The 27,191-nt window shown below is 29.7% G+C and overlaps 2 protein-coding genes across 4 annotated transcripts in view; one reads left to right on the top strand and one right to left on the bottom strand.

Annotated features, from left to right (window-relative positions):
- The first annotated feature begins 4,201 nt into the window (after positions 1-4,201).
- The window catches only part of LOC107456887 (UPF0764 protein C16orf89 homolog), a 36,298-nt gene continuing 13,308 nt past the window's right edge, over positions 4,202-27,191 (top strand). Inside the window, exons 1-2 of the mRNA XM_043039371.3 lie at positions 4,202-4,433; positions 25,985-26,128. Of these exons, the coding sequence (XP_042895305.2) occupies positions 4,259-4,433; positions 25,985-26,128 (319 nt within the window). The 5' untranslated portion in view covers positions 4,202-4,258. The remainder of the gene's footprint in view (positions 4,434-25,984; positions 26,129-27,191) is intronic.
- Positions 7,663-15,597, bottom strand: LOC139426766 (uncharacterized). 3 transcript variants are annotated; one of them, XM_071186661.1, is made up of 2 exons: positions 15,474-15,592; positions 7,663-8,494 (listed from the first exon to the last, which is right to left on the bottom strand). In XM_071186661.1, the coding sequence occupies exon 2, from the start codon at positions 8,488-8,490 to the stop codon at positions 7,753-7,755; it is 738 nt and encodes a 245-aa protein (XP_071042762.1). In that variant the 5' UTR covers positions 8,491-8,494; positions 15,474-15,592; the 3' UTR covers positions 7,663-7,752. The 3 variants fall into 3 exon arrangements, 2 of the variants coding, with proteins under 2 accessions (XP_071042762.1, XP_071042761.1); XM_071186660.2 differs by lacking the exon at positions 15,474-15,592 and adding an exon at positions 9,331-9,524; XR_011637969.2 differs by lacking the exon at positions 7,663-8,494 and adding an exon at positions 11,845-12,269 and having other exon boundaries at positions 15,474-15,597.

Here is a 27,191-nt window from a genome sequence, read left to right as displayed (position 1 = left end):
TTCGATAGTTTTGGGCAACAAAAAAAACTCTAAGGTTAAATTTTTAAAAAAAATCGCGGATACTTAAAGTGCATAAGATAACTATACCTTTCATATCTTAAACCAAATTTGAAAAAAACATTGCAACTGCGTTGTCGTGATACTTTTAACCTTGTTACTTCGAGAACTAGAATGTCAGCTAAGAATAAACTCCTCGTCAAAGAATATGACGAAAAATGGGAAATAAATAAATGGTTCAATCGACCTAACAAAAGTGCTTATTTCGCAACTCCTGTGATTCAGCCCAGTTCAAGATATAACGTTCAACTTTCGTTTGAGCTGAAATGGGATTTCTTTCGAACTTTTATCGACAACGGTCCTATTGTCTCTTGCCTTGAATTACGAATGTTTAGACATTCAAGGTCTGGTAGACACCCAGATGAGATGGAAGCTTTTTTCTCAATTTATTACTCGGATGGCAGACTTCTTCATGAATGTAGAAATCCTTTTCCAATCTACATCAAAAATCTATACAATTGCTGTTTTGACCGGACGCGTTTCGAATTGGGTGTTCTGGATAAACATTATCCTCGTTATTTCACAGATCATAATCAGAGCTTGGAAAATAACAACTTCACTCTTAAGTGCCATTTGAAGTTTTATGATTACATTTCTCCATCAGAAATTTCGTTGAAAAACCTACAGAAATTTAACAGAAAACTTTGCTCCATGTACGACTTGAAACTCTTAACAGACTTTGAATTTAAAATTGGTGAGAAATCCCTTCATGCCCACAAAGCAGTATTGACTGCGCATTCAGCAGTTTTAGAAAAAATGGTATCTGCCGATTTCATTGAGTCAATGACCAATATTGCTGTGATAGCTGATTGTTCATACGAAACCTTCGACAGCTTTTTGAGATACCTGTATTCTGGAGAAATTATAACTCCATCTTGGCAAAACTTGTTGGAGCTTTATATGCTGGCAGATAAATATGACGTTTCAATTTTGAAGGAAGACTGTGCTGATCATTTGACAGAATCTATGACTGTGGATCGAATAAGCCAAACCTTGAATGTTGCCTATTCTTGTAGAGATTCCAGATTGTTACGGGCAACGAAAAAATTTTGTGCTACGCTTCCAGACATTTGAGATTGATACGGGCAACGAAAAAACTTTGTGCTACGCTTCCAAACATTTGAGATTGATATAGGCAACGAAAAAAAATTGCGCTACGCTTCCAGACATTTGAGATTGATACGGAGAATCTAAAGACTCTGTTCCAAATGAAACTGTCAGTGGAATTCGAACTTTTGAAATTTTTAGTTGCCTACATTTAAATCGAGCAAACAATTCTGTGAATTTCTTCTTTCCAGTGTGTTTCTAATTGTAAAAGACAGATAAAACTCCAAAAAAGTAACTTTTGCAAACTGTTCCCATTTGAAACTGCTCATTCCAGTTTATACAAATTCTTTAAAATGTGATACGTGATCATTTCAATTTGAGCTGACCTATTTAAATTTAATACGCTTGCATACATCTTTTTGACAAAGTTCCTGTTTGATACTGACCGACGTAAACTTCAAAAACTGGGTATGAAGTTATTTTTATATTAATAAACTTAATATAAAATCACAAAATTTAAACTTTGTTATGATATAATTTTAAAATATACTTAAAACTATTTCAAGATATGCGCTGGACGCTGTCTCAAACAATTTGCAATAGCATTTTTTGAAGCAAATAACGCTTCAAAAAAAATCTGCTTTTCATTTTTGTTATGGCCAATAGTCAATTTTTATTTTTTACCATTTTATCAATTGTAATTATGACCAATAATTTTATTTGAAAAACAAATTTGCCTGAAACATTTTTGAAATTCTGAATATGTTAAGTTATTTGCGTAAAGGATTTATCTGAAAAGCTATTGAAAATTTAAATTTATTAAATTTTCTATATTTTATTACTATATATTTTATTTTCTATATTTTCTATATTTAAACGTTAGTGTGTAACACGTTTTTTTGTTATAAAAAGAAGTTCTTAAAAGCTTACTGAGTAAAATATTCATGACGTTGAATTTTGATGAATTTTAGGAAATATTTATGACAAGTCTGTTTTAGACAAAATCTTCTTAGTTATTCTATTTATGTGATAAAAATTTGTATTTATGATTAATAAAATTTTTAAAAATCATAACTCTATATGTGATATTTCTTTTAGTTGTTTAATTAAGACTGCAAAAGTAACAATCTTGTTGTTTAAGGTGAAATGTTGAATATATTATATTATCAGTATTTTGATTAGAATTTTATGGACAAATGTGTCGTTATTAAAGAAAATATAACTAACTGAATTTTCCAATAAATCTGTGCTGCGTAATCTGTATGCAAGGGGGGCAAATTTATGATAGAGGCAAAGATTTCGATTGATTTTCGTAATTTGCTCCAAATTTTAGAGCCTGGAATCGAAAATTATAAAATTAACTCCGTATTCTTGTGTTTGAAATAAATATCCATTAATATATTATTTTATAGGCTGAGTTGAATCATTAATTGCTAAAATATACAAATTAACTTTAAAAAATTTACATTGTTAATTTTCATTTGCTTTTAGAAAAAAATATGCAAAGCATGAATTCTGTTTTAGTTCATTAGAGCTCAAGGTTCTTTTTGAGTCTTCTAAAAATTAATTGTTTTTTCATCATAACTTTGAAATAAACAACTTTTAAGAACTGTTTTTAATTAATGGCAATATGTTTCAATTGCTAAATTGATAATGAAACCTGTTTTTGAATTTAATACACGGGTTACTCTAGATACGGGTAACACTAATTGTTCCAAAAAAAAATTTTTATATTTTATCAGTCGACGATAGAGTAGTTCTGATTAATGAAGGAACCGGAGGTTGGGAGGCAACCTGTAAGATTCCTACCAGTAGAACGTCCAGGTTCGAATACAGGCGATAGCTGATAGATTCGAATACTTCTGAGGTTCTGATTAGGTTCTTGAAGTCGAGCTAACTTGGAGAGGTTTTGTGGTTTCCCTCCTTATTCAATACGAGTTTGGGTAAGTTCCATCAAAAAGTTCTCAAACTGCATTGTCCCTATGCTTCATCCCAAAGCGTTCTTGTCTTCTTGGTTGAGTGGTTTAGAAATGACAAGGTTACAGAGTTGAGCAATGATAGCAGCAAAGCCAAAGTTGGTTGGCTTTGCAATGCCAGTTATAAGATAAAACTACAAGAACCGGACACAAGTATATAACCACCAACAATTGAGTTATGTGCCCAATATTTTTTTATCAGTGGTAGCGAACTAAAACTTAAATTCGAAAGCAAAATTTTTAAGACTATCAAAACTTTTTATTTTCTTCAACATATATGTTTAATTTATTTATATGCACGGATGAACAAGGTTTTTTTCTAACTTATTGAAATATTAACACGTTATATATACTAATCATTGGAAAACGCATTTTCTAAAGCTAGCAAAACTCCGTAGTAGTTGGAAGATATGCAAATAGAACACTAGTCTTATTTTGCATGATAAATAGGATGAGGAAAAAAGCATTAACAAATTTCCTTTTTTATTCCATTTGGCTCTCTCTCCAACATTAGAATTTGGCCCCTCACCCCTCGTAGTTGCACCAAGCTCTTTAATTGTTCTGATATCTTTAACCCTTTAAGGCAGATGGAACATCGGTGTTCCTTTCATATATTTTTTCTGATCCTCTAATTACAAGCGAAAATATATTTTGGTATTTTTTAATTGTAAAAAAATAGTCTTACAGTTACTAAAGCAATCTGTTCGATTATTGGAATTATATATGCACTAAAATATAAAATTCAAAAAAGGCAGTTTTAAAAAAAAATTTCTCAATAATTGATATTGTAAATTAAAGAAATTTCAATGAAGAATAATTGTTTCTCTTTGATTTAAATAACTGCAAATAAGAGCAAAGTTCAAAAATTATCGTTTGGAAGTGAGTAGTGTTTGGAAGATTTCACCTTTCAAGCAAAAAGCGACACCGATGTTTCATGCTGTATTTCAAAACCATAAATTATTAAAATTCTAATTACAATATTCTTCACTTATTTTGATCTTAAATTAATCCAAAATAATGAAAAAATATGAAAAGCATGTCTAATAAAAATTCTCCGCAGATTCTTCTTCTTGCGCGCTTTCTCTTTGGTTGCTAGGTTACATCGCTGATCGCACGGATCAGAAGTTGGAAAAAAGACCACGTTTCCTCACAGCTAGTAATATCGTATAAGTGTTGGGATGTTTTGCCAATGTCTCTGCTTGTTTATTTTGATATGTTCTTCAACGGAAGGCCAAAAAGAGACTTTCCGCTTAGAATCAATTTTAGACGCCCTATACAAGAGTTTGCTATTTTTGAAAAATCACATTCACGAAATTAACTTAGATGCGGTGTTAGGAGCTAGACTTGTAGAGGGTATGTAATATAAGTGTTATTTACTTGAATTTTTTAAAAAAAATTATATATATATATATATATATATATATATATATATATATATATATATATATATATATAATTACATATAAGTTTTTTGTAAAATTTTATGTAAAATCTTAATTATCAGGTGAAACTATAAAGCATTATTGTTTTTAACGCAGTTGAAACCAGTTTACACTTATTTATGTTCGTGTATCAATTGGGGTTAACATGGTAATGCAATAAGCTAAAATTAAATACAAATGGGAAGTATATAAAAAAAATCATCTGAATAAAAAGCCATTACATGTATGTTTTTAAATATAAAAGTATTGCAGATAAACTTGTTTAAGACATGCAATTATTGAAACACTACATTAGGTCTAATAATTTGATCTAATTATTATAATTATATATATATATATATATATATATATATATATATATATATATATATATATATATATATATATATATATATATATATATATATATATATATATATATATATATATATCTTATGTGGCACCATAAACTCTTGTAATCCATTGGCAATTTATTATAATTATTATTTATTTTCTTAGGTTGTTTTAACCCTTTTTAACTCAACAACTCCGATTTAAGAAATATTTACGCGGATGTTAGAATACATCATATTAAGCGTGTAAAAAATAATGAAAAAATTAAGACCTTAAAATTAAAAATATATTGATAAAAAGCATTTGTTGAACATCTCCAATATCGTGAAAAATAGCACAAAAATTCCAATATATTTAAAACTTCATGTAAAAAATTTTGAAATTGTTGTTTTTATGGTAACAAGGTCTCACACCACATTTTTCAATCCCTCCTTAGCCAAATATACAATCAAGGGGATTGTTGTAAAAAAATTGTATATCCTGCAATTATGTCGTGGAACAATTCTTGCTAAACGCATTATAATATTGGCAGCAGCACCAAGACTTGGTTCCCCCGAGTTTGCAATATTTCCTTTACCTGAATTTAGTTCGATTTTATAGGTAAATCCACCTCATTATAGGATTGAATTTTCATGTATGTTGCAGATATGTAACACGGTGATACAAAGGGTTAAGTACTAATTTAAGTAGTGTGAAATAATTAGTAAATTTAGAGTATATTTGTCTTTTTATAGAAATAAAAACTTAGTTTCGAAGTAGTTATTTAGATTTATTTTTGATTGTTTTTAAAATGGTTGTAGAAATTTTAAACGAAAACTATGCTATAATACCGTATGCTGTCCACTTATTGATGGGGGAACTGGCTTTTTTTGTGCAATGTATGTACGTGTATAGTATGTGTATTGTATAGTATAGTATGTACAGTATGTGTATAGTATGTATCCCCACACACGCACGTCTCGAGACGAGCGTGGGGAAGTAGTACAGCACGTAATGGACGTATCTTATCTCGTGTGAAAGATGGAACTAATTTAAAAATGTACCATAATTTACGTATGTCCATTCTAATATTGACCGAAATGTTGAAATGCCCCGAACTCATACTCAGGACTATTTGCATGATTTAATGGCTGCAGGATGGATTTTAAAGTAAAATTGAATGTTTGAAAAACTTTGAAAATATCGCTGATATGTCTTTAAAATAGTTAAAATTTGAATCAAGGTACTTCCGCCGTGGGAAAGCCGCAAGAGTTAGACGGAGGAAAAAATTAGTAAATGTATTGTAAAAAATTAATGTGTTAGAATTGAAGAATTACTGAGATTGTGCTCCGGAAAAAATCCGGATTTTTCGATCTGAAAGTTTCCGGAAATCCAAGGTTCAGAAGTTTAAAGAAATCATCAATCACATTTTTGTATAAAAATTCTTGTATATTTAATTTATAAATATAAGGACCAGAATTTATACTTGGCTTCTCTTTCATTTGTAAATATTTATTTCTCGTAGAATAATGTAATTAGAGATAAGAACAAACTTATACATAATTTTTCACTTAAATTATGCTGCGGATAGTTTATTTAAAATTTCACGTTTTGAAAATATCAATGATTTAAAATTATAAGAACATAAATTTTTTGAAATGCTTCATTAATGATTTTACTCGAGAAATTTTCAGGATTTTTGAGATGGGCTCATAATCACAATTGAATGAAATATTTTCGATATCATTACTTCTCACTTACACTGACAAAAAGATTGTGTAGAGATAATAATGTAAAAGAACTTTTTTCATACTAAGCATCGAAATTTTCCGTCATAGGAACATCATACTATTGACGGAATTTCGAGAACTATCTAAAGCGTTTACGTCAGTGCCAAATTTCATCGGAAAAAGTTAACTATTGCCGAACATCGGTAACATTTTCACCTAAAGATTTAGTCTTTTTTATAAATTTATAAAGTGAATAAAGTACAGACGATCTTTACCAGCAATTTTTAAAGAACAACAGCTTGATTATCCTGAAGTAGAAATAAATAAACGTGAAATATTCTAGGGGGGTTAAGACTCGTTTTAACTGAAATGGAAAAAAAATTTAACATAAATAGTATTCTTATTTTTTTTAAAAAAAATAATAATAATAAAATAAATAAAACAAAACATAAATAAAACAAAACTTTGAATTTTCACATTTTTGTGCCCCACACCTTCTTAACCCTTTCTGTCCATATATGTCCGGCAGATATTTTATTAGATTTTATAATCGTCGTTAAATAGCCGACCCATCTTTCGGGTTTACGACTGTTAATGTTCAATTTCGTGTAATTTTGAACCCAATCCAGAAGACATGGGAAATCCTGGATCAAGTACGGGGTGAAATTTGCCTTCGAGGAGGACTTTTTAATGAACATAACCCACATTTGCGTTACATGGAGAGGAAAACAACGAAAACCTTCCACGGTTAGCCTGACGGCAAAAAGACTCTAACCCATGATCATAATTACCACTGAGGATATTTTACGCCCGCACTGTGGTCGGAGAAAGCCGGATGCGGAATATATATCTACCAGCCATCGCTGGGTTCGAACCCGGTTCACCTGATTGGAACGTGATCGCTCTATCCCCTGAGCCATCACGGCTTTTTCCGCAGATAATTCTCCAAGAAAAAAACTTATGAGTTAAATAATTACTATTAACTAATGAGTTAAATAATATTATTAGATTTACGTTATTTGATTTATTAAAATCATAATTTTTTGTTTTTAATGGGAAAGAAAAAACTCTACAATCATTCTTATTTAGATTTGAAGATTAACTATGGAGTTGATTTCAAAATATTTTATTTAAATTTTGCTTAAGTTAGCATCAATTTACTAACGAAAATTAACTTATCTGTTAGCTTTAAGAATCTGAAAATTCCATGGAGCAGTTGAATTCAAAGTCTGATAATTTTCCCACATTCAATACGAGAATCAGCGGTTGAGATTGTGATTCATCTAATTCCTCAGAGTTTTCTTCCGGCTCAGTAGACTGTAATTCCTCTAACTCTTCTGAATTTTCTGGTGAATCGGAATACAGTTCGACAAAATCCTCGAAATTTTCTCTCAGAATTGCACCATCTTCCTCATCCGAAAACTCCTCGCTAGAGGAAAATCCTTCCGCATACGTTTCTCCTTCGTCGTCACTGTCTTCTTCGAAAACCGCTTCTTCAGGATCATCACGATTATCGGATGGAAATTCTAAATTGAGACGACAGATTGGACACATAGATTTCCTCTGTAACCACTCAATAAGACATACCGCATGGAATTTATGAGTGCACGGCAGTTGGAACATATCTGTGAACGTTTGCGAATCTTGGCAAATCGAGCATTTAATGTCTTCATCAGCAGGGAGGTGTTCTGTAGCAATCTTTGGCTCGTTTTCTTCCAGGTCAGATCTTTTTACTTTGCTGATTTGCGTATTATTTGATTTCTCATTGTTTAACTTCGTCATATTAATTTGCTCTAAAATCTGCTCACGATTATTACCAGCTTTAGGACTGTTTTCGTTTTCTAATTTCCCATCCATGCTTCGCTTGTGTGTTCTCGAATACGGTTGAAACTTTGAATAAATTGGCTTTGATAAGCTGTTTCCCATCAAACTGTAAAAAAGAGTGTTACCATAACATTAGTTTATCTTCTCAAGTCAAATAGTTACAATTGCTTTACTATCAATTGTAGTGAATTATAATTTATGTTAAATGTACACACAAATAGTTTTTGTTATCACTTGTAATTCGTTTTTATCGCAATCAAGTTTAATCAGTTTGTACAAAAACGCATACTTTCAACCCGATTTGTACGGACATAATTTCGAAATTAATATTAAAAAGAAGTTAGTGGACAAAAAAATCAAGACATATTTTTGCATCCTTTGTCATTGGTCAATAGTGTTGTGAAAAAGTTAGTTTCGAAGATAGTTAGTTTCATGATATTTAGCTTTGAAACATTGCCGAAGAGATAACTGATATAAACTAACAATGCATGTTACTGTGGATAATATTAATGAGGATTCAATATACTTGTCTCCTAAAAGCTTTGAAAAATAAAACAGTTTGTTCAAAAATGAGTGCTACTCCGTGGAAAATAAAAAGAAATTGCAGAAAATTTAAATTATTTAGAAAGCTTCAGTAATAAAGCACGGACTTATAACTGTAACATAACAATTTTACTTTTTAGATAACAATTTTACATTTCTCATGAGGTGTTTCAGGCAATTTAGGAACAAAACAAAAATCCAATGAATAATAAAAAAGATTTTAAAAAATAACACTTTAACCGTTAGATCTAATATTAAAATTAAATTATATTAATATTAAAATTTGTAATGAATTAATGGTTCAAGAGTCAAAATTATCAAATTCAGAAAAAATGCAATTATAAGTGAAAGCAGTGCGATGCAAAGAAATAATAAATAATTGAATTATATTGTAATTACTTGATGATTTTGAGCTGTAGACGAGATTTAAGATAAGGTGGAGCTGTGAAATTGCGTAAAAATACTTTTTTTGACTTTCATTTTCAGGATAAATTTGTTGTGAATGTGAAGTTTATCTAATTCAAGTACTATCTATTTTATTTTAATTTTCTTTTCTATTTTGAAAAATACAGCTAATTTTTATTCATTTATTTGATCATAAACAATGCTTATGCGGGCACACGAGTTGCTGGTTGGTTAAAATTAAAATTTTATGAAATACGGTCATAGTTAAAATTTAAAGAAGAGAATCACCGGTTGGAATAACCTAATATTTCAGTTGAGCATCCGTGAGAAAATGTAGATATCCAAGTCAAAGCCTAAACTAGATCAGCATTTCACTGTCATTTAATTAATATCCATTTGCACTATACCTTTTGGACGACTCGTATTCCTATCCCAATAGAAGCGTATTCCTATTGGTTGCATCTGTAACTGATTGATCATTGATGGATTTCCAGTGGACAGGTAAGTGAAGTTACGTCAGCTAGGCATCTCTAAATGAATCTGTTTTGCGAAAAAAAATTTGTTCCTAATTTGACCGTAAAAAGAGCTTAAAAAATCATTGCTTTGAAAAAAAATTATTCTGAGGTGCTGTTATTAAAATAAAAGTTTTGGTTTCTTCAGTTTTTACTTTCTCTACATTGTTTGAGACAGGAACGTTTAAGAACTTATTTTCTTAGTGGCTTTTTCTACGGCTTCTGTGACTTTTTTAGTCTTCTTTTTCATTTGGAACAGCGGTAACTAAAAAAACTGATGTCTTTTTAATCCGCTAAGGCACATTTAGTCGACGGAGAAGGACTTTGAACAAAGAGAGTACCATCAATATGTCATGTCGAGCCGCGATGGTTCAGGGAATAGAGCATTTGCCTTCCAATGAGGTGAACCGGGTTCGAATCCCGGCGATAGCTGGTCGATACGAATCCGCATCCGGCTTGCACCGACCACAGTGCTGACGTGAAATATCCTCAGTGGTATCCATCATGGGTTAGAGTCCCGTTGCCGCTAGGCTAACCGTGGGAGTTTCTCGTGGTCTTCCTTTTCATGTAACGCAAATGCTGGCTAGTTCCATCAAAAAAGTCCTCCACGAAGGTAAAATTTCTCCCAATAGTTGATCCAAGAGTTCCCTTGTCTTCTGGATTGGGTTCAAAATTACAAAGAAGTTGAACATTAGTAATCGTAAACCCAAAAATTGGATTGGCTGTTCAACGACGCTTATAAAATAAAATATGTCATGTCTTTTGATTAGAATTATGTTCCGATTACGTCAAGAATTGTGAATCAACTTTTAAACTATCTTTTTTTTCCTGCACAAAACAAATAACTGTTGTTTCACGTATATTTATATATATTTAATTCTTTTCTAACCCTTCGTTCTTTTTTAACAACCTTTTTAAAGTGAAACTTAAATTATTATAACCATGTATCTCAGTTAAAGTAAAAGAGGCCGTCCATAAATGATGTCCCGCTTTGTTTAAATACTTTTGACCTTTCGTTTGTCGCAAAGTGTCATTCAGTGTGAGTCCATTCAGTCACATAAATGTCCTGCCCAGTCTCTTAAAGTTATCTTGGTGAAACTAAAGTTCATTCAGACACATAAATAACTTGTCTAGTAAGTCATATTTTGTGTGTATGCAATCTCATTTTGGACCGAGCTCTTCCCATTAACTTTATCAGCTAACAACTTTATATCAAGGCTCCTCTAGGGTAGAGCACCTGAATTAGAGTATATATAGGAGCCTTACTCTAGAGGCTCTACTTTGTATCAGTTGTTAATGATGACGTGGATGATGTCATCACATCACGTGGCTAGGTTGTTGGTTACAAAAGGCTGCTATGCTGTCAGCTATGCACTTGAGTAAAAGCTAAGTTATCTTGAATTTATTAAAAAGAAAAAAAAGTTGAAAATTAAAGATTATAGATGTATACATAATCAGTAAAATAATTGAAGAAGCAAATTAAAAACAAATTTTGTTTATAGAACAACTAAAAGTAGAAAAGAAGATAATTTAGGTAATTTAAAATAATATAGAAGTTTCATTACGCTAGGAGCGGGTATGCTTAAATTTTGAAGGAGCAGAAACTCCTCCAAATTGACAATTTTTGCGGGGTATCGGTAGAGGTACTTCAGAAACGCTCAACTGCGTAACTGGTTTACTTTACGAGGCTGCTCTAAATATTCTGTAGCACGTGTATATGTTTTAATTGGATTTTGATATCGGTTTTCAAGATTATTTGCATTTCAAGAAAGCAAACCGCTTCGATCCGGATTACCAATATTATAGAGGGAAGTATGAACCTCAAAATATAGACCAATCTCAAAATCCATGTTTTGTATTTATAATTTTCTGAAAAAAATGCCTGTGCATATTTCTAAAAAAAATTTAAAACTACTTTTCTGCTTAATGATATTTTCAATGTGAATAACTTTTTTAGGGAAAACAATTTACAAAATAGTCATGACACACTCTTTAATTCAATCCAGTTGACACGTTTTCTCTAATAACTACCACGTTTACAATATATTAATCAAATCGAGTATCAGTGTAATAAGTAGCATAATCACATTTATAAGACCAAAAAATTCGTAAACTACTTCTACGTCAGCATCGGCGAGTGTTTCTTCTTCATCACCATCATGAAATGGAAAGTGTAAATCGAGACGACAGATTGGACATATAGATTTTCTCTTGTACCATTCAATGAAGCACACTGCATGGAATTCATGTGTGCACCTCAATTCGTACATATCTGTGTAGGTTTGAGAATCCTGACAAATTGCACATTTCATGTCTTCAGATGTCGAGAGATATTTTTCCCTAGGCATGATCCTTTCATTTATCTTAAAATATGAGTGAAACTTTGTGCAATGCATCTTCTTGAACATGTTCATCAATTTTCTGAAAAAAGCGGATTGCTACAATGTTGGATTATTTTCTGCAACCAAACAATAATTGCTAAACTATGGCAAAAAAATTAAGTGTATGTTAGAGTGGTTGTTTTTTTTTTCAACTTTTCTTACATGGTTATTCAGTATTTCGTCTATCCTAGTCGGGGAACGCTATTTTAAGTTTTTTATAACTCGAGAACCGTTGTTCTAAATTTAGGTTCTAAAATTAGGACATCGACTATAAGGTTTACTAGTGATCCTAAAAATCGTTTAAATTTTAATTTGTTCGTTCGGGAGCAATGTTTAGTTTAATATTAGCCATTGTTTTAAACGATTCATGTTTAGGATTTTGTTGCTCGTTTTTTATTGTTTAATTACTTTTCAAAAGCTCAGAGATCAACACGGATAGCGTGGCTACGTCAGTGAATTAGTATTAATATGAAACCACGTACTTATTTTGCTTATAGTAGTGATCTTCAAAAGATTTTTATAAAATTTAATAATTTATAATTGACAGTAATCGGTTTTTGAATAGCAGTAGCAACACTACCGAACCACCGAATTTCCATCTGCTTTCCTGAAAAGTTTTGTAAGAAAGTCTTGCAACACATTTTAAGACAAACTTTATATAAAATGAGTGAATGGCAACTAGCTGTTGGTTGTGAATAGAAACACAGAGATGTCCGAGCCAGAGGCTGAAATACATTCTTGAGTGGAATAAATCAATCACACTTCGTAGTTTTCTGGTTGTGAATGGCAACTAGTTGTTTTCATTATTCCCACCCAAATAGAAACGTACTCCTAATGGTAGCTATCTAACTGATTGACCATTGATGAATCGCCAGCTGACAGGCTAATGAAGTGATCTCAACTCAGACATTTCTATAAAATCTAAAGTCAGGTAAGACATGCCAATGATTCTCAAAACGAAAGGGCATCAACAATCCTTTGCACGCGTTTACTTGTACCACTTGAATGAATTTCACTGATTTCTAACGATTCTTTCATGGTGTTGCAATTTTCGAAAACATTAGAGTAGAATAACTAAAGGGGGATCTGCAATGATTGCCATAAACGTATGTCTTATTTTTATACTAGCCGCCTAAGGCGGCCAGCTGTCCGCCACGCTAAAGGTTTTCACAAATAAAGTTTTTTAAAACATAGCAGGAAATCTGAAGATTAGTGGACAATTAAAGTGTTCCTGTCCTGCAATTTTGTCTTCATATCCAGTTCTGCTGCAGATGTGTTATAGCTCTTGAGGATGTTTGAAGATGTAACTTTGCTATGGTAACCTAACCTATAATATAACTATTTTGTGAAGACATGTTTTTTTCTTTTTTTTTAAGAAGGCCTCAGAAATTGTAAAAGCATACAAAAGTTGCTTTCGAAATCATCATTGGCCAATAGCTCAAAATTAAAGCACTGCTAGTTGAGACACGATCCTCTTCTAATCTTCTTTGATGTTTCTCTGATACTTCTTGGGCTCTAGAATTGCTTGTCGAAATTCGGTCATGTTTCATCCTTCTTTGACGTTCCACAGACGTTTCTTGAGCCCTTCTTCTTCTTTGAGAATCTCTTAATATCTTTTTCTTTGACAAAATACAAAGTTTTTTGAAAGGCGGTTCTGCCATGTCAGTAATCGGGTTTTTAAGAAGTCAACGAATACTTTAGAACAACAATTACTATGAAACAAATCATTAAACTTCAATATTAAAATATAAGTGCTTACCTGCAAACTGAAACTTTCTGAAAATAACTAATTACATTTAATAAAAACTGTAAAAATAAAGAATAGAAAAACAGAAGAGATCCAAGGTAAGTGTGATCGTTCCTTCAAAAACAATTAAATTCTTATTTTATATATTATATAGCTACAACGCTTAAGAAAAAAAAAAGCTAAAATGAAGCATGAAAAGAACACAAAAACGAATTAATTTTTTATGGTATCAATTTCTATTTCTATATAATTCTTTATGGTATCAATTTCTATTTCTATATAATTTTTTATGGTATCAATTTCTATTTCTATATTGCTACAAAAATTATCGTCTTCGCTTAAGAAAAAAAAATAGAGCGTGGAAAGAAGAAGAGAAACTTATTATAACAATTATGAACAGCGACAAATATATCAAAGCGAAGCGTTCTATTTACGTATCGAATATGTTGCCACATTTTTAATACAAAAGTTAAACTTTTCTCCACTTTGATAAATGTAAACTAATGCGAACCTTACAATTAAATTATTAATTCCTTCGTATATTATTGATTTAAGTTGTCGAAAATTAATATTTCAATTGTAAGGTTCGCATTAGCATACATTTATAAGAGTGGAGAAAAGTATATGCATTTTTTAATAGTTTTTTGGATATGACTCTTTGAAGACGAAAAAGCATAGATTTTCTTACAAAATGACTGATAACTAAGAAACTAATCCAAATTTTTGAAAAAGAAAAAAAATACTTCTTCATTATGTCAAAACACAATTATGTGCCGAGTTTCGTGCCTGGGCGAGGCTTCTGGGGCGATATACTGTGATTACAGACACACACACAGCCGCGTTTATTAATATGTATAGATAAGCTTTCCCATCTGTAATGAGAAATTGGTTCAAAAATGAAGATTTTTAAACAGTGAAATCTAATGTCCTACAATCTTAAATGACGAGATCACCTTGCATCGTTAATGCTTTTTATGTCATTCAATTTCTTTAATACAGCAAATAGTTGAGAGATTAAATTCAATGCTTTGTATTGAATTTCCAATTTAAACGGTGCTTCGCCACTTAGAAAACTTGAGAACTCCTGGTTCAAAGCATTTTTCCCGGAATGAAATTTGCAATTAAATATTATCCGTGTATTTTTTTCTTTTATGAATTGTTCGACAATAGTTTCAATTCACCATATGCAAGGGATTCACTATTTTGGTCTCATCTTTTGGTTTTCCCAGTAAGTATCCCTTTTAAATGAAAGAAGTGCTTGATCATTTAAAAAAATCAGTTAAACATTTTGTTTATAATTCCAAAATTTTCAAACAAGAGTATTATATGTGCAAAAGGGCATCAGCTACACGCATGCACTACTATGCGTGTGTACAAGCACACACGCATAGCAGAGCATTTCAGCCAAATTCACTCATTACAATTTTGAAGTATTTTTAATACAATTAAACTTAATACCACAGTGATACAAAACAACAGTAAATAAATTATAATCACCTAGTAATTTTTGATCCGTATTAACTTGTATTAACAAAAATTTCACTATCTTAATTTTCAGGATAAATTTTCTGCGAATATTTAGCAAAATTGTTAAAGATTGAATAACCCGATTGGTGTTGACATTTTATAATAAAAAATACTATTAATTCTAATTCATTTATTTTAATCCAAACAAACATATGCTTATGCGAACGCCAAGCTTTTTTGTAATTTATTAAAAGAAACACAATCATATAATAAAGAAAATTAGACTTCTGTAACTTGAATAGAGTTGTCCAAGCCAGAAGATCTATTAACTCTGGATGGAATAAATCGAACAACTGTCTTAATTTTGTGGTTGTGAATACCATAGCTGTTTGCACTGTTATTATTGAACGATTGGTGTTCATTGGTCCATCTGTAACTGATTAAACTTTTATGGATTTCCAGAGGACAGGTAAAAGAAGTAGCATCACCTTATACACCGAAGAGCCATTACATTATGACCACCCTGCTAATAACATGTAGGACCACCTTTAGCCCTCAAAACTACTAGCACCCGCCGTGGCATTGATTCCACAGGGGGATGATAGTAGACTGAGGTATCTGGTACCAAGCGCTCACCAACTGGTCCTGCAATTCCCTCACATTGCGAGGGGGTAGCGTGGCAGCACGAATTTAGTTTTCCAAATAGGACCACAAATGCTCTATTGGATTAAGGTCAGGTGAATTTGGGGGCCAAGAGATAACTTAAAAGTCACTGGAATGTTCCTCGAGCCAATCCATGACGATTCGACCCTTATGACATGGTGCATTATCCTGTTGGTAAACACCATCTACCCGCACGAAAAACTGTTGCCATGAATGGGTGAACCTGGTCTTCAACTATGTTCAAGTAGCTTACAGACGTCGGGGATTGTTCTATGAGGATTATGGGTCCTAATGTGCCCCATGAAAACATTGTTCCTGGGCGAGAAACCGTGAAACCCTGGGCGAGCCCATTGCTATAGATGGAGGGTGGTCTTAATGTAATGGCTCTTCGGTGTATATTTCTATAGATATATAGCATCATCTTATATATTTCCGATTTAGAGCAGGAAGTTAAAAGTAGACAAGTTAGTTAAAAGTAGTTAAAAGTTAAAAGTGGTTCTGAGCCAGGAAAAATACAATCTCAAAAAAAGAAATAATGCAGCAAAAAATTTACTTAAAAATCATTTTGCATGTCGTTCGCTTAAGAATATTTTAAAATCAAAAATACTTTAAGGAACTTGGACATCCAACAGTCAGAATATCAATAAAGATTGCAAAACCTCGCGTGTGTGGTTTAAGTAAAAAAAAAGGGGGAAATAAACCCCTCCCACTATAATTATATGAATATAAATATTTTGGGAATGAAGCCCACGTATCTTTTAAACTTTGCTCTAGCTCCTTTTATTTAGGGGAGAAAAAAATCACAAGATTCAATACCCCTTTTTTCTAGAGAACAATGTAAAAAATGCAAATGACTAAAAAAATGGTATAAAACTAACTAAAATATGGTATAAAACCAACTAAGAAAATGGTATATAACCATCTTAACTTCTAAATTATATTATAGTCTCTAATCTATTCCCATTTTATTCAGCGTAAAAAAATACAACGGGTACAATACCTCATTTCCCTAAATATCAATATTTAGGACTCCCCCCCCCCTATCAAGAAAACCCGACATGCATGGTCGTGCAATTTTTTGAAACTGATTTTCAACAATTTAGTTATTTTAGTACTAAAAATAATTATCTGATGTTTCAGAGGTATTACAGAATGACCATAAAGAATTTATATAGACAAATATATATAGGGTCTAACTAAAGTTTCACTAAAACAGTTCAGTTTAATTAGTACTTAGTCTTAATATTTAATTTGACGTATCAAACCATGAAATTTGCCACATAGATAGATCACGTCATTAGATTAAAACTTGTCAAAGATTATTTTTCTAGCTCACTGTGCTAAACCATTTCCATCGGATAAACCATTAAAATAAAACATCATTATGTCAGAAACCATGTTTAGATGTCATGCTGTATTCAGATGTTTCTGAGCAGTAACAAGAATGGAAAGCTCATATAACTTATACGAATCCCAGTAACTTAAGCAGTTAGAGAGGTATGATGCAACAGTCCGTGATTAGTTGAGGGCAATAATTTACAGAAAAGAAGCGAAACAAAAATTTATAGGCCGATTCAATTTGGAAGGATCGAATAGGTATTATGAACCGGAGAATCTCTGAATTATAGGTACGTATTTATTATTCTTGCTTTTTCAAAATAAATTTCAACTATCCAAAATATCTATTGTACGCTAAAATAATGATAAATAATCATATATTTCAGGAAATAGTAAGTTTTTAAAGCCTATCATGCTATAATTATTCTTTGTATTTTACGTATTATCCAGTCAACCATTTTCGCCGACACCTCGTCAAAGCCATTTTGGTGTCTTCAAAATTCATTTTTACATTGTAATTGATTATAAAGTTATCGACAAAATACAAAAATTACTTTTTGTATGCAAAAAAATTAGAAATATTTAAATTTGAACAACTTCCAACTTAGATTTGGCGAAAATGGTCGATGGGATATTACCAAAGTACGCTTTTTTTTCCATTTTCACTTTTCGATGAAATACTAGTTTTCTTGATAAAGATGTTATATTTAATCGAAATCTTGTAAACGAACTGCTTCGTTGTTATATTTAAAGAGCTGAATCAGTTAATCAGCCCTTTAAGTAAATTTGTAGCTTGGCGTGTTCTTTGACTGGTAAAAGAAAATGATATGAAACATAGTTGAATACAGTTGGCTTGATTTTGACACTGAGTAGGTACGCGACATTCGGGGGCAATTTTGCTAAGAACCATACTCTACTCCTTAATGTTTCTCTTTTACTCAATTTTAAAACTGCTGGTCGTAACGCTCTAACTATGTTAGATGCAGAAGCTCTAATCTGGACAAAAAACAAAATATCCTTACACTATAACACTATATCCCCCATATTATTTTATCTCCCATATAACACTTTATCCCCACTATATCTCCCATATTTGCTCATTCCGAGCTATCAAAAATCGTGTAATCGAAAGCATTTATTTCATTCTAATAATAATTTTCATCCTCGCTAATAACTTTTAAAGTTGAACAGTGTTGCAGAAAATGAAAATTAACCTTCATTTATTTACATAAAAGATAAATACATCATAGAACAAAAATATTTTTAAAAAATTAAGAAATGTGTATAAATAGAAAATTTCCTCATCTTCCAAAATCTGCTAACGATAACCATATCCCATAATTAACATTTTTGTACCATCATCTATTTTTCTTTTCATTTCTTTTTCAATTGAAGCAATTATTATACGTGTATACAATGTGTAATGGAGGTTAAGTGTTGTTACTGAATAGAGCAATAAAATCCACAAAACTCCTCAGCCGATGAAAGTTCCAATAAAAGTTCTTCATCACTATCAGAAAGTGTCTCTTCATTATCATACTCATCAGATGGAAAGTATAAATCGATACGACAAATTGGACACATAAATTTTCTCTTTAACCATTCAATGAAGCACATTGCATGGAATTTATGCGTGCATTGCAATTCGTACATATCTGTGTATGTTTGCATATCTTGGCAAATCGCACATTTTATGTCTTCGGTTGTAAGGAGATGTTTGTTTTGCTCTCCGTCGCTTTTTTCAACACTACTGTCTTGCATAGTTTTTAGTTTATTATTTAAGCTTGTTGCCACATTGTTATGCCTGGTTATTTGTTCAAAATTGCTTTCATTTTCCAATTCCTCCCTCGAGTATATTTTATTAGAACACAGATAGCGATGAAGCCTATTGCAGAAAGACTTCTTACACTTTTCCATCAAGAGTCTAAAATAAGACACTACCATAATTTTTAATACATTTTTAAAAAATATCTATAATTGTTTACAATAAGACACTACCATAATTTTTAATAGATTTTACACAAAAATTTTATTGTCTAAAATGAGACACTACCATAATGTTTAATGCATTTTACACAAAAATATAATTGTCTAAAATAAGACACTACCAAAATTTTTAATACATTCTTCAAAAAAAATTGTCTAAAATAAGACACTACCATAATTTTTAATACATTTCACACAAAAATATAATAGTCTAAAATAAGACTCTACCATAATTTTTAACTCATTTTACACAAACATATAATTGTCTAAAATAAGACACTACCATAATTTTTAATCCATTTTATACAGAAATAAAATTGAAGGGAAATATAATAAGCCTCATTTTCAAACTGCTCTGCTGAACGATTTTAATGATAAGCACCTTGATTTCTGTGTAGGCAATAAGATCTCCCTGCGTTACTGCAGAGGGAAAATTTCATAAACTTATTGAATTTATACCTGGAAACAATACTAAAGAACAATTTGATGTAAAAATGCCATTTTAGAAGAAAGTGTGGCTTATCTCTGCATTTACCTTAAATCTTTAAATTATTTAGACAGTAATTTATATTAACTTAACAGTAATTTATCTTATTATTATTATTAAAATGTATAAATATACATATATTAAAGATGACAACTACAAATATTATTTATTTGAATGAGAAGTGATATAGGGTATGCAAATTCCCCTTTTAATGCAATAAAATTTTTACCAAAAATGAATTTCTTAATAACTTTATAAAACAACAAACTTTTACATTTACATCTAATAAGGACATTAAAATTTTAAACAAAATTAAAAAAGAGAGAGAGAAATTATAGTTGAATGAAACACTTCGATTATATGCATCATCAATTGTATAAAAAATGGAAAATACCATACCAACATGCGTTGATTTATGTAGTGAAAATAATTTTTGTTTAATAGTTATACTATTTCACAATAAATGAGAAATAGAAAATAGTGATTAGTTTTATTACCTATTAATTTTGCGTTTAATAGAAGTAAAAAAACTTTATTCATTTCTATCAAAAGAATTATAACTTAAATAAATTTTATAATAGTAATATTCAAATTTGATTATGACAAATGTTCAGTAACTATATTTGTTTCAAATGAATTTATATTCTACGATGTTTACGCTTTTATCTAACTTTCTGCTTTGAGAATCGCTATAAAAAAGTCTAAGCTGATGACGTCTCTTCATTTTCCTGCCTACCGGCAATCCATCTATGATCGATCAGTTAGATAGCAATCAATAGGAATACATTTCTATTGGGATCAAACTACGCATCACCCAATAGGAATAGTGCAAACAGCTGGTTGCCATTCACCGCCACAAAATTACAAATGATTGATATATTCTACTCGAGGATGTAGTTCAGTCTCTGACTTGTACCTTTCTATTATTCTAAGTTTTTAAACTCGTGTTAATTCTAGAAAAAGTGAATGTTGACGACTCTTGAATCTTCGGTGGTCCGCATCTTGAAATATTTTCGTTGCTAAGACAATCGCACATTTTTTGCTTAAGTCCGTTTGAATAAGATACAATATAATCTCAACTAAATACAAATTAATCTTAACTAAAGTTTATTTTACCTTTTACATGTCAAAAAAATAACATATTTACGACACATTATCATATACCCATGAATACAGAATCTCCCAACCACAAATTTTTAGGATCCTTAAAAGAAGAAAAGTAAAGAAAAAGAGTAAAGTCCTCCGTTGAAGAAGAAGTAAAGAATTATACACATTGGAAGTTAAAAAGAAAACGTTATTATAATCTGATAAATCATTGACAAAAAAGATTAAAATATCAATTGCTGTCCTCAGGTAGCTGAGGTTTTAAAAATATTTCCATTCTCATCAAGAAATCAAAGTGATTTATTTTAAATCCCGCCTTCCTTTATATTAATTTGTCTGATTTTTAAGCAATTTTTGTTCCTTCATTTAAATTCTGGTTTGGAACATCTAATGTATTACTCAGTGTACACTAATGTGTTTATAATTTTTGTAATTGAAATTTTACAGATACTCTAAAACTTTATTTAAAGAGCTGTGCTTCCTTTTCTAAATATCATTTTCATATCTGGATTTGTCTGAATTTGTTACTAAGATGATTTATAGCAACTTTCTTTTATCATTCAGTACTCAATTGTAGATTTTTTTTCCATCCAAATCATCATTAATCCCCAATCGTTTTATTGAACTAACTAATTCGGTCATTTGATCCCATTTAAATATTAAACACTGTTACCACATTTAGACTGAAACAGATTGACCTAAAAGACGCTCGTTTGTTCGTTTCAAACACTAAGTGAATTGATCTGTGAAGGGTTAAGTTAAAATAATTCTTGGGTTTTCAAAGTGATCATACAAATTTTTTCTTGATAAGGCATTGAAAATGTTGTCATTAGTGAATTGCTCTAATCAAGTGCTACATAGGACTAAGACTTAGTCTGGGTTTCTCTCCTATATTGTTACACTCTAAATTTTGAATGTTAAGGATTCATTTTATTTTTGTTCTTCTTCCAGTGAAACTTTAATAGTATTTCGACATAAATATTTGTTATGAACGAGTAGTTCGTCTCTATATCAACAGTCAGTTTGAAAATTAATGGAATGTGTTAATTAAAAGTAATAAAGCAGGAATATTTTTGATAACCTTAACAGAATCAAGGAGAGCTATTCCAACTTTCGATAATTGGATAATTGCAAATGACGTTATCGTAGATCATTCGCGGCATTTGTTGATTCAGAAGCCAATACAGTTTGACATAAATAAATCTGATTTCAATCATTTATTTAGATATTATCACTTTGTAAGTTTGAGTCGCAAGTATCCAAAACTGATATTTCTAAAAAACATAATTGTAATGAAATTTAAAAAAAAGTTTTAAAATATATAATTTAAGAAGTATAGATAAGAAGTATTTGGCTCATAAATCAATGGAACGAAGCGCACATTTTAAAACTCCTCTGTCAAGAAAATAAAGAAAAAGAATCCGCAGTATCTTAAACTTTAAGCACAAAGCTTTAATTTTAATTTATTTAAACATTGAGTAGGTTTAAAAACGATCCTATATTTTAAATATTTGAACATTTCTGTTTCTTTAAATCGCCAATTTGATGAGATTTCTTCACTTAGATAAAAAAAAAAATTAGAAAAAGAATCATTGAAATCAATCCTTAATTCTCAATGTTTGCATATTTTTTAACTCAAATAATACAGTGTAGGAGTAACTGTTTGAATATTAAAAATTTAGATCGCAAACACATTTCATTTTCAAGTAACTATGGCTTTTCTTAATATTAACATTTGCGCCATTTTCATAATCATCATAGAGGACGCTAGGAATGGACAAAAACAATAAGTCATGAACAACTGTTTCGAAATCTAAGCAGTTATAAAAAGAACATATTATTCGCCAAAATAAACGTTTTTCATTCGACAAAAGACACCTCAAAGAAAAGCTTTAATTCAGTGGTATTTCAGATCAGCAAAGAACATTTTGTCTTACACTTATTTTAGTCAAGCAAAGAATAAACTATGAATCCTTTGCTACACACTTTTATTTGTATTTAATCCTTCAGCGTTTTTCTAGGTCCCACAGTAATCAAGAATTCGCTGAAAAAGCTTAATGTGGATTGTTCTTAATACCTCACTCTAAATACACAATTCAAAGTACATAACATATTTCATTTAAGTTCTTTTTTTCTTAGAATAGCTCATTAAATCCTGACATTTTCTTAAACCATCAATTATACCAAACGTGACTTTATACTATATCAAACAATCAGGTTTTATTAACTTTTTCTTGAAGTAAATTTAGATGTTTGGGCCATTTTATATTTACATATATTGCGTTTTCTTTCCTGAAGATATATTTCATGGTTCTTAAAAGAAGAAAAATGATAAAATGTTAGATATAATTTATTACTAATGCTTGTTAAAACTAATTAATAATGATTATAAATATTTGCTAATATTAGTTACAACTATTTGCCAAGAACATAACATAACTCAATTATGCTTAAAGGTTCTCTTTCAGACAGAAAATGGATTGTTCTTCCTCTATAATCTATGGATAATTATATGAAAGCAAAGTTTATTTAAGCAACTACTTAACATGTATGCGTATTTTGTATGTTTTTAATATTCATTTTATCTATTTGTGCCATTTTATAACTGTTATACACAGCCATTTTATAACTGTTATATTACTATTTTATATATTTGTGCCATTATAAACACTGTGACAAAATGTTAAATTTAAAGATTGGAATTATTTTTAAGACTTTAATTTTGAAAAAGAGCTTGAACTATAAAAACTTTGATCTACGAAAACTCATACGTACGCTACTTCTTTACATATTAATTAATTCATAACTTTGAATATTTTTTAAATTTGTCAAAATTAACATAATAACCAATTTTAAAACTTTAAATTTGTAAGTATTTTTTAAGACTTGAAATGTTAAACTTGTTAACCTACAATGACTCATAAATAAGAAATATTTTTTTGTTTATTAAGTAACTAATTAATATTTTTGAACATTTTTTATTCTATTTTATTTATTGAATAGATTATAAAACCTAGCTACCAAATTTAAAATTTTAAAGTTGCAAGTATTTTAAAAGCCTGAATTTTGAAAAGTTTTAAAAATAATTATGACCTAAAAATTAAAAACTTAGTAACTGAGTTCAATGGAGCACTTTTCAATTTATAAAATGTAACAAAAATAAATGTTCAGAAATATGCTTCATATTTCTGATTTACTTTATATATCATCAATATAAAGTAAATTATTAATGTATATTACTTTATTAATATTATTAATATATAATACTTAATATATTAATAATTACGGATAAATTAAACCACTTGCGTTTAATTTATCTGTGAGTTAACAAAGAAGAAGTAGACTCTCTTTTAAATCTGAAAAGGACCCTTAACCATTAGTTAATAATTAAAGAGCTCAGTAAAAAAATATTCTAAGTGGTATTTTAATTAATTTAGGAACATTAGGTTTTGAAAATGTAGAAAGAACAAAAAATTGCTTACGACGCACATTTTTCCATTAAAAATCGTCTTATTTAATGATAACACGGACGAAAATAAATTTCTAAATAAATTTAATTGATTTCTAATTTTGAATTAAATTAATGTTTGCCCAATTATACAATTCATTTATCAAAAGATAAATTCAAGTTAAAATTTATTCCAATAATTTTTAATTTGACGATGATTGAGCAAATTTTGAATCGAAAGGTAAATTAATAAAAAATTTAAGTTTAATTAATTCTAACTTTTGATCATTTTAAACTACACGATTTTTGATTTAACAAAATTATCAGCAATATAAATTTAAATCGATTACATCTTGAAAAATGAAAAATTTAAAATACGACGTTTTTGAAGTTATATTGCTTAGAAACTTTTCGACCAAATTCGATCAAATTTTGAATTTTTGACATTTGATGTAAATTTTTTTTAAGTCATGCAAAAATATTTACACCTTAAAATTCAAAAATGTCTTAATTGCTTTTAAATAAAATTTAAAAATAAATAATAAATACGAATTACAAAAAAATTAAAATACAGAAAAGGGAGAAATACATTTTCCTATTATAATTCACATAATTTATTAAAACCCGTCAGAAATAAATTAATTTCTAAATGACTTTGATTAATTTCGATTTCAGAAATAATGCAGTTTTGGCATAATTATAATACTCATTTATTTAAAGATTAATCAATAAGTAAAATAATTTCAATATTTGTTAATTTATTTATTATCTATATACATATATATATATATATATATATATATATATATATATATATATATATATATATATATATATATATATATATATATATATATATATATATCCGCACTCTGTTTTGCGGATATAATCGTGTGGGCTGAAGAAAAGATTATATCTTTTTTTCTCCGGCTTTTTTTCCGGTTTTTTAATTAACATTTAATTTTTTTTTTTAATAAAATGTTGTTTGTTATTTATTTATTTATTTTTTTACTTATTATATCCCACCCCCCTTTTTTTCATATGTCTATAATTTTTCTTTGTTTTATTCTTCATTTGATATATATATATATATATATATATATATATATATATATATATATATATATATATATATATATATATATATATATATATATATATATATATATATATATATCAAATAGCAAAATTCAAAATTTTAAAAAAATTCATCAATTACTACTCAATTACTCAATAAATTAATACTTCAAAATATGAAAAATGAAAACATTGCCTAGAAATTATCTTTGGATAAATGAGTTTTATAATTGTATGCAGCTAACTTGAAGTCTCTATGGCGCTCTCTGTAACATATATTAGATAAATAAACATCATTAAACATTACATAACATAAACTAACAAAACATTTTATATTTGAGGCAACTTTTCATGCAATTAAACAATGACCGTATGCTTTTGAAATAGAAGTTGAAGGACTTTAATGTGACGATAATGATACCTTTTCTACTATTTTAGAACAATTGGAAGCGTACCTGGAATTTGAACCACACATTTTTAAATTGATTCGTCCTCAATTGAATGTATTGCGAGATCTAGCGTCAAATATCGCCAATGAAGGGCAAGTATTTGTGTATGAGAATGACAAAGAATACGCCGAAAGTAAGTAATAAATCGTTCTACTAATAAACAATTGAATAACTACTACATTTATAAAGTTTGTTTTGATAAAAAAGATTCTCTATTATTTTCCTGAACAAATTCTGATTTTTGGTAGGAAAGATTTTATTTTAACCTAATTCAACCTTACAATATTAGTTTTTGCAAATTCTTTATGTTTTGCAAACATTATATAAATTTTTTCTGCTAAGTACAATTTTTTTATTTTATAACGGGCGATGACCCAAATTTAAATCAATGGCTACAACTGCGTAACCTTGTAATTTTGAATCCTATCTAGAAGACAAGGAAACTCGTGGATCAAGCTTTGGATCATATTAGCTTTCGCAGTGGACGTTTTGATTAAACTTACCCACATCTACTTTACATGAAGAGCTGAATCACGAAAATCTCCCCGGGTTAGCCCGATGACAAGGAAATTTGTACCTATGATACTCTATCTCTAGGTATATTTTACGTTAGCGCTGTGGTCGGTGCAAGCCGAAAGCAGAATTTGACGTTAAAATCTGTGAGTCTTTTAAAATGGAAGAACGAACGCTATGACCCGAACAGTTTATATGAGTATCAAGAATTTATCAAATTCCCTAATTGAAAGCCTATGGACAAGAAATAATGGTTAAGCATAATATTTATTTCCTATTGGTAATTTATAAACTTTAAAGTTAATTTTACTAAAACTCACTAAAATGTCAGTTAGAACCTTCATCCACTTGTTCTTTATTTATTCCATTTTATAGACGGCGTTAAACAACAAATTCATATCGGATTTGTGACTACTAAGGTTAAACTTCACAGCCTTGTAAATTTGGACCCAGCAGTTGTAAAATATATTTCTTCTTTCTTATTGACTCGATAACTCTTTGTGGGCCAGTGTCTTATTTCCGATCTTTTACTGTTCTACTCTTTTCCTTCTATTCTTCTATACTCTTTTCTTCTCTTTCACTAAGACAGTTCAATGACCTAATCAGGGTACCACCAAAGCTCATTCCTTAACCCAAATAATATAATAGAAATTTTATTCATTGAACACAGTTGAACCTGTCAA

Source organism: Parasteatoda tepidariorum, chromosome 9, assembly GCF_982258835.1.
Source record: "Parasteatoda tepidariorum strain Cologne lab strain chromosome 9, Ptep-v5.0, whole genome shotgun sequence".
Taxonomy (NCBI): domain Eukaryota; kingdom Metazoa; phylum Arthropoda; class Arachnida; order Araneae; family Theridiidae; genus Parasteatoda; species Parasteatoda tepidariorum.
Note: the sequence above shows the minus strand (reverse complement) of the source record. Positions and strands in the feature narration are given on the sequence as shown.

What these genes read in the sequence shown, in the direction of transcription:
- LOC139426766 (XM_071186661.1), bottom strand. Translation starts at nt 8,490, where the DNA reads ATGGGAAACAGCTTATCAAAGCCAATTTATTCAAAGTTTCAACCGTAT.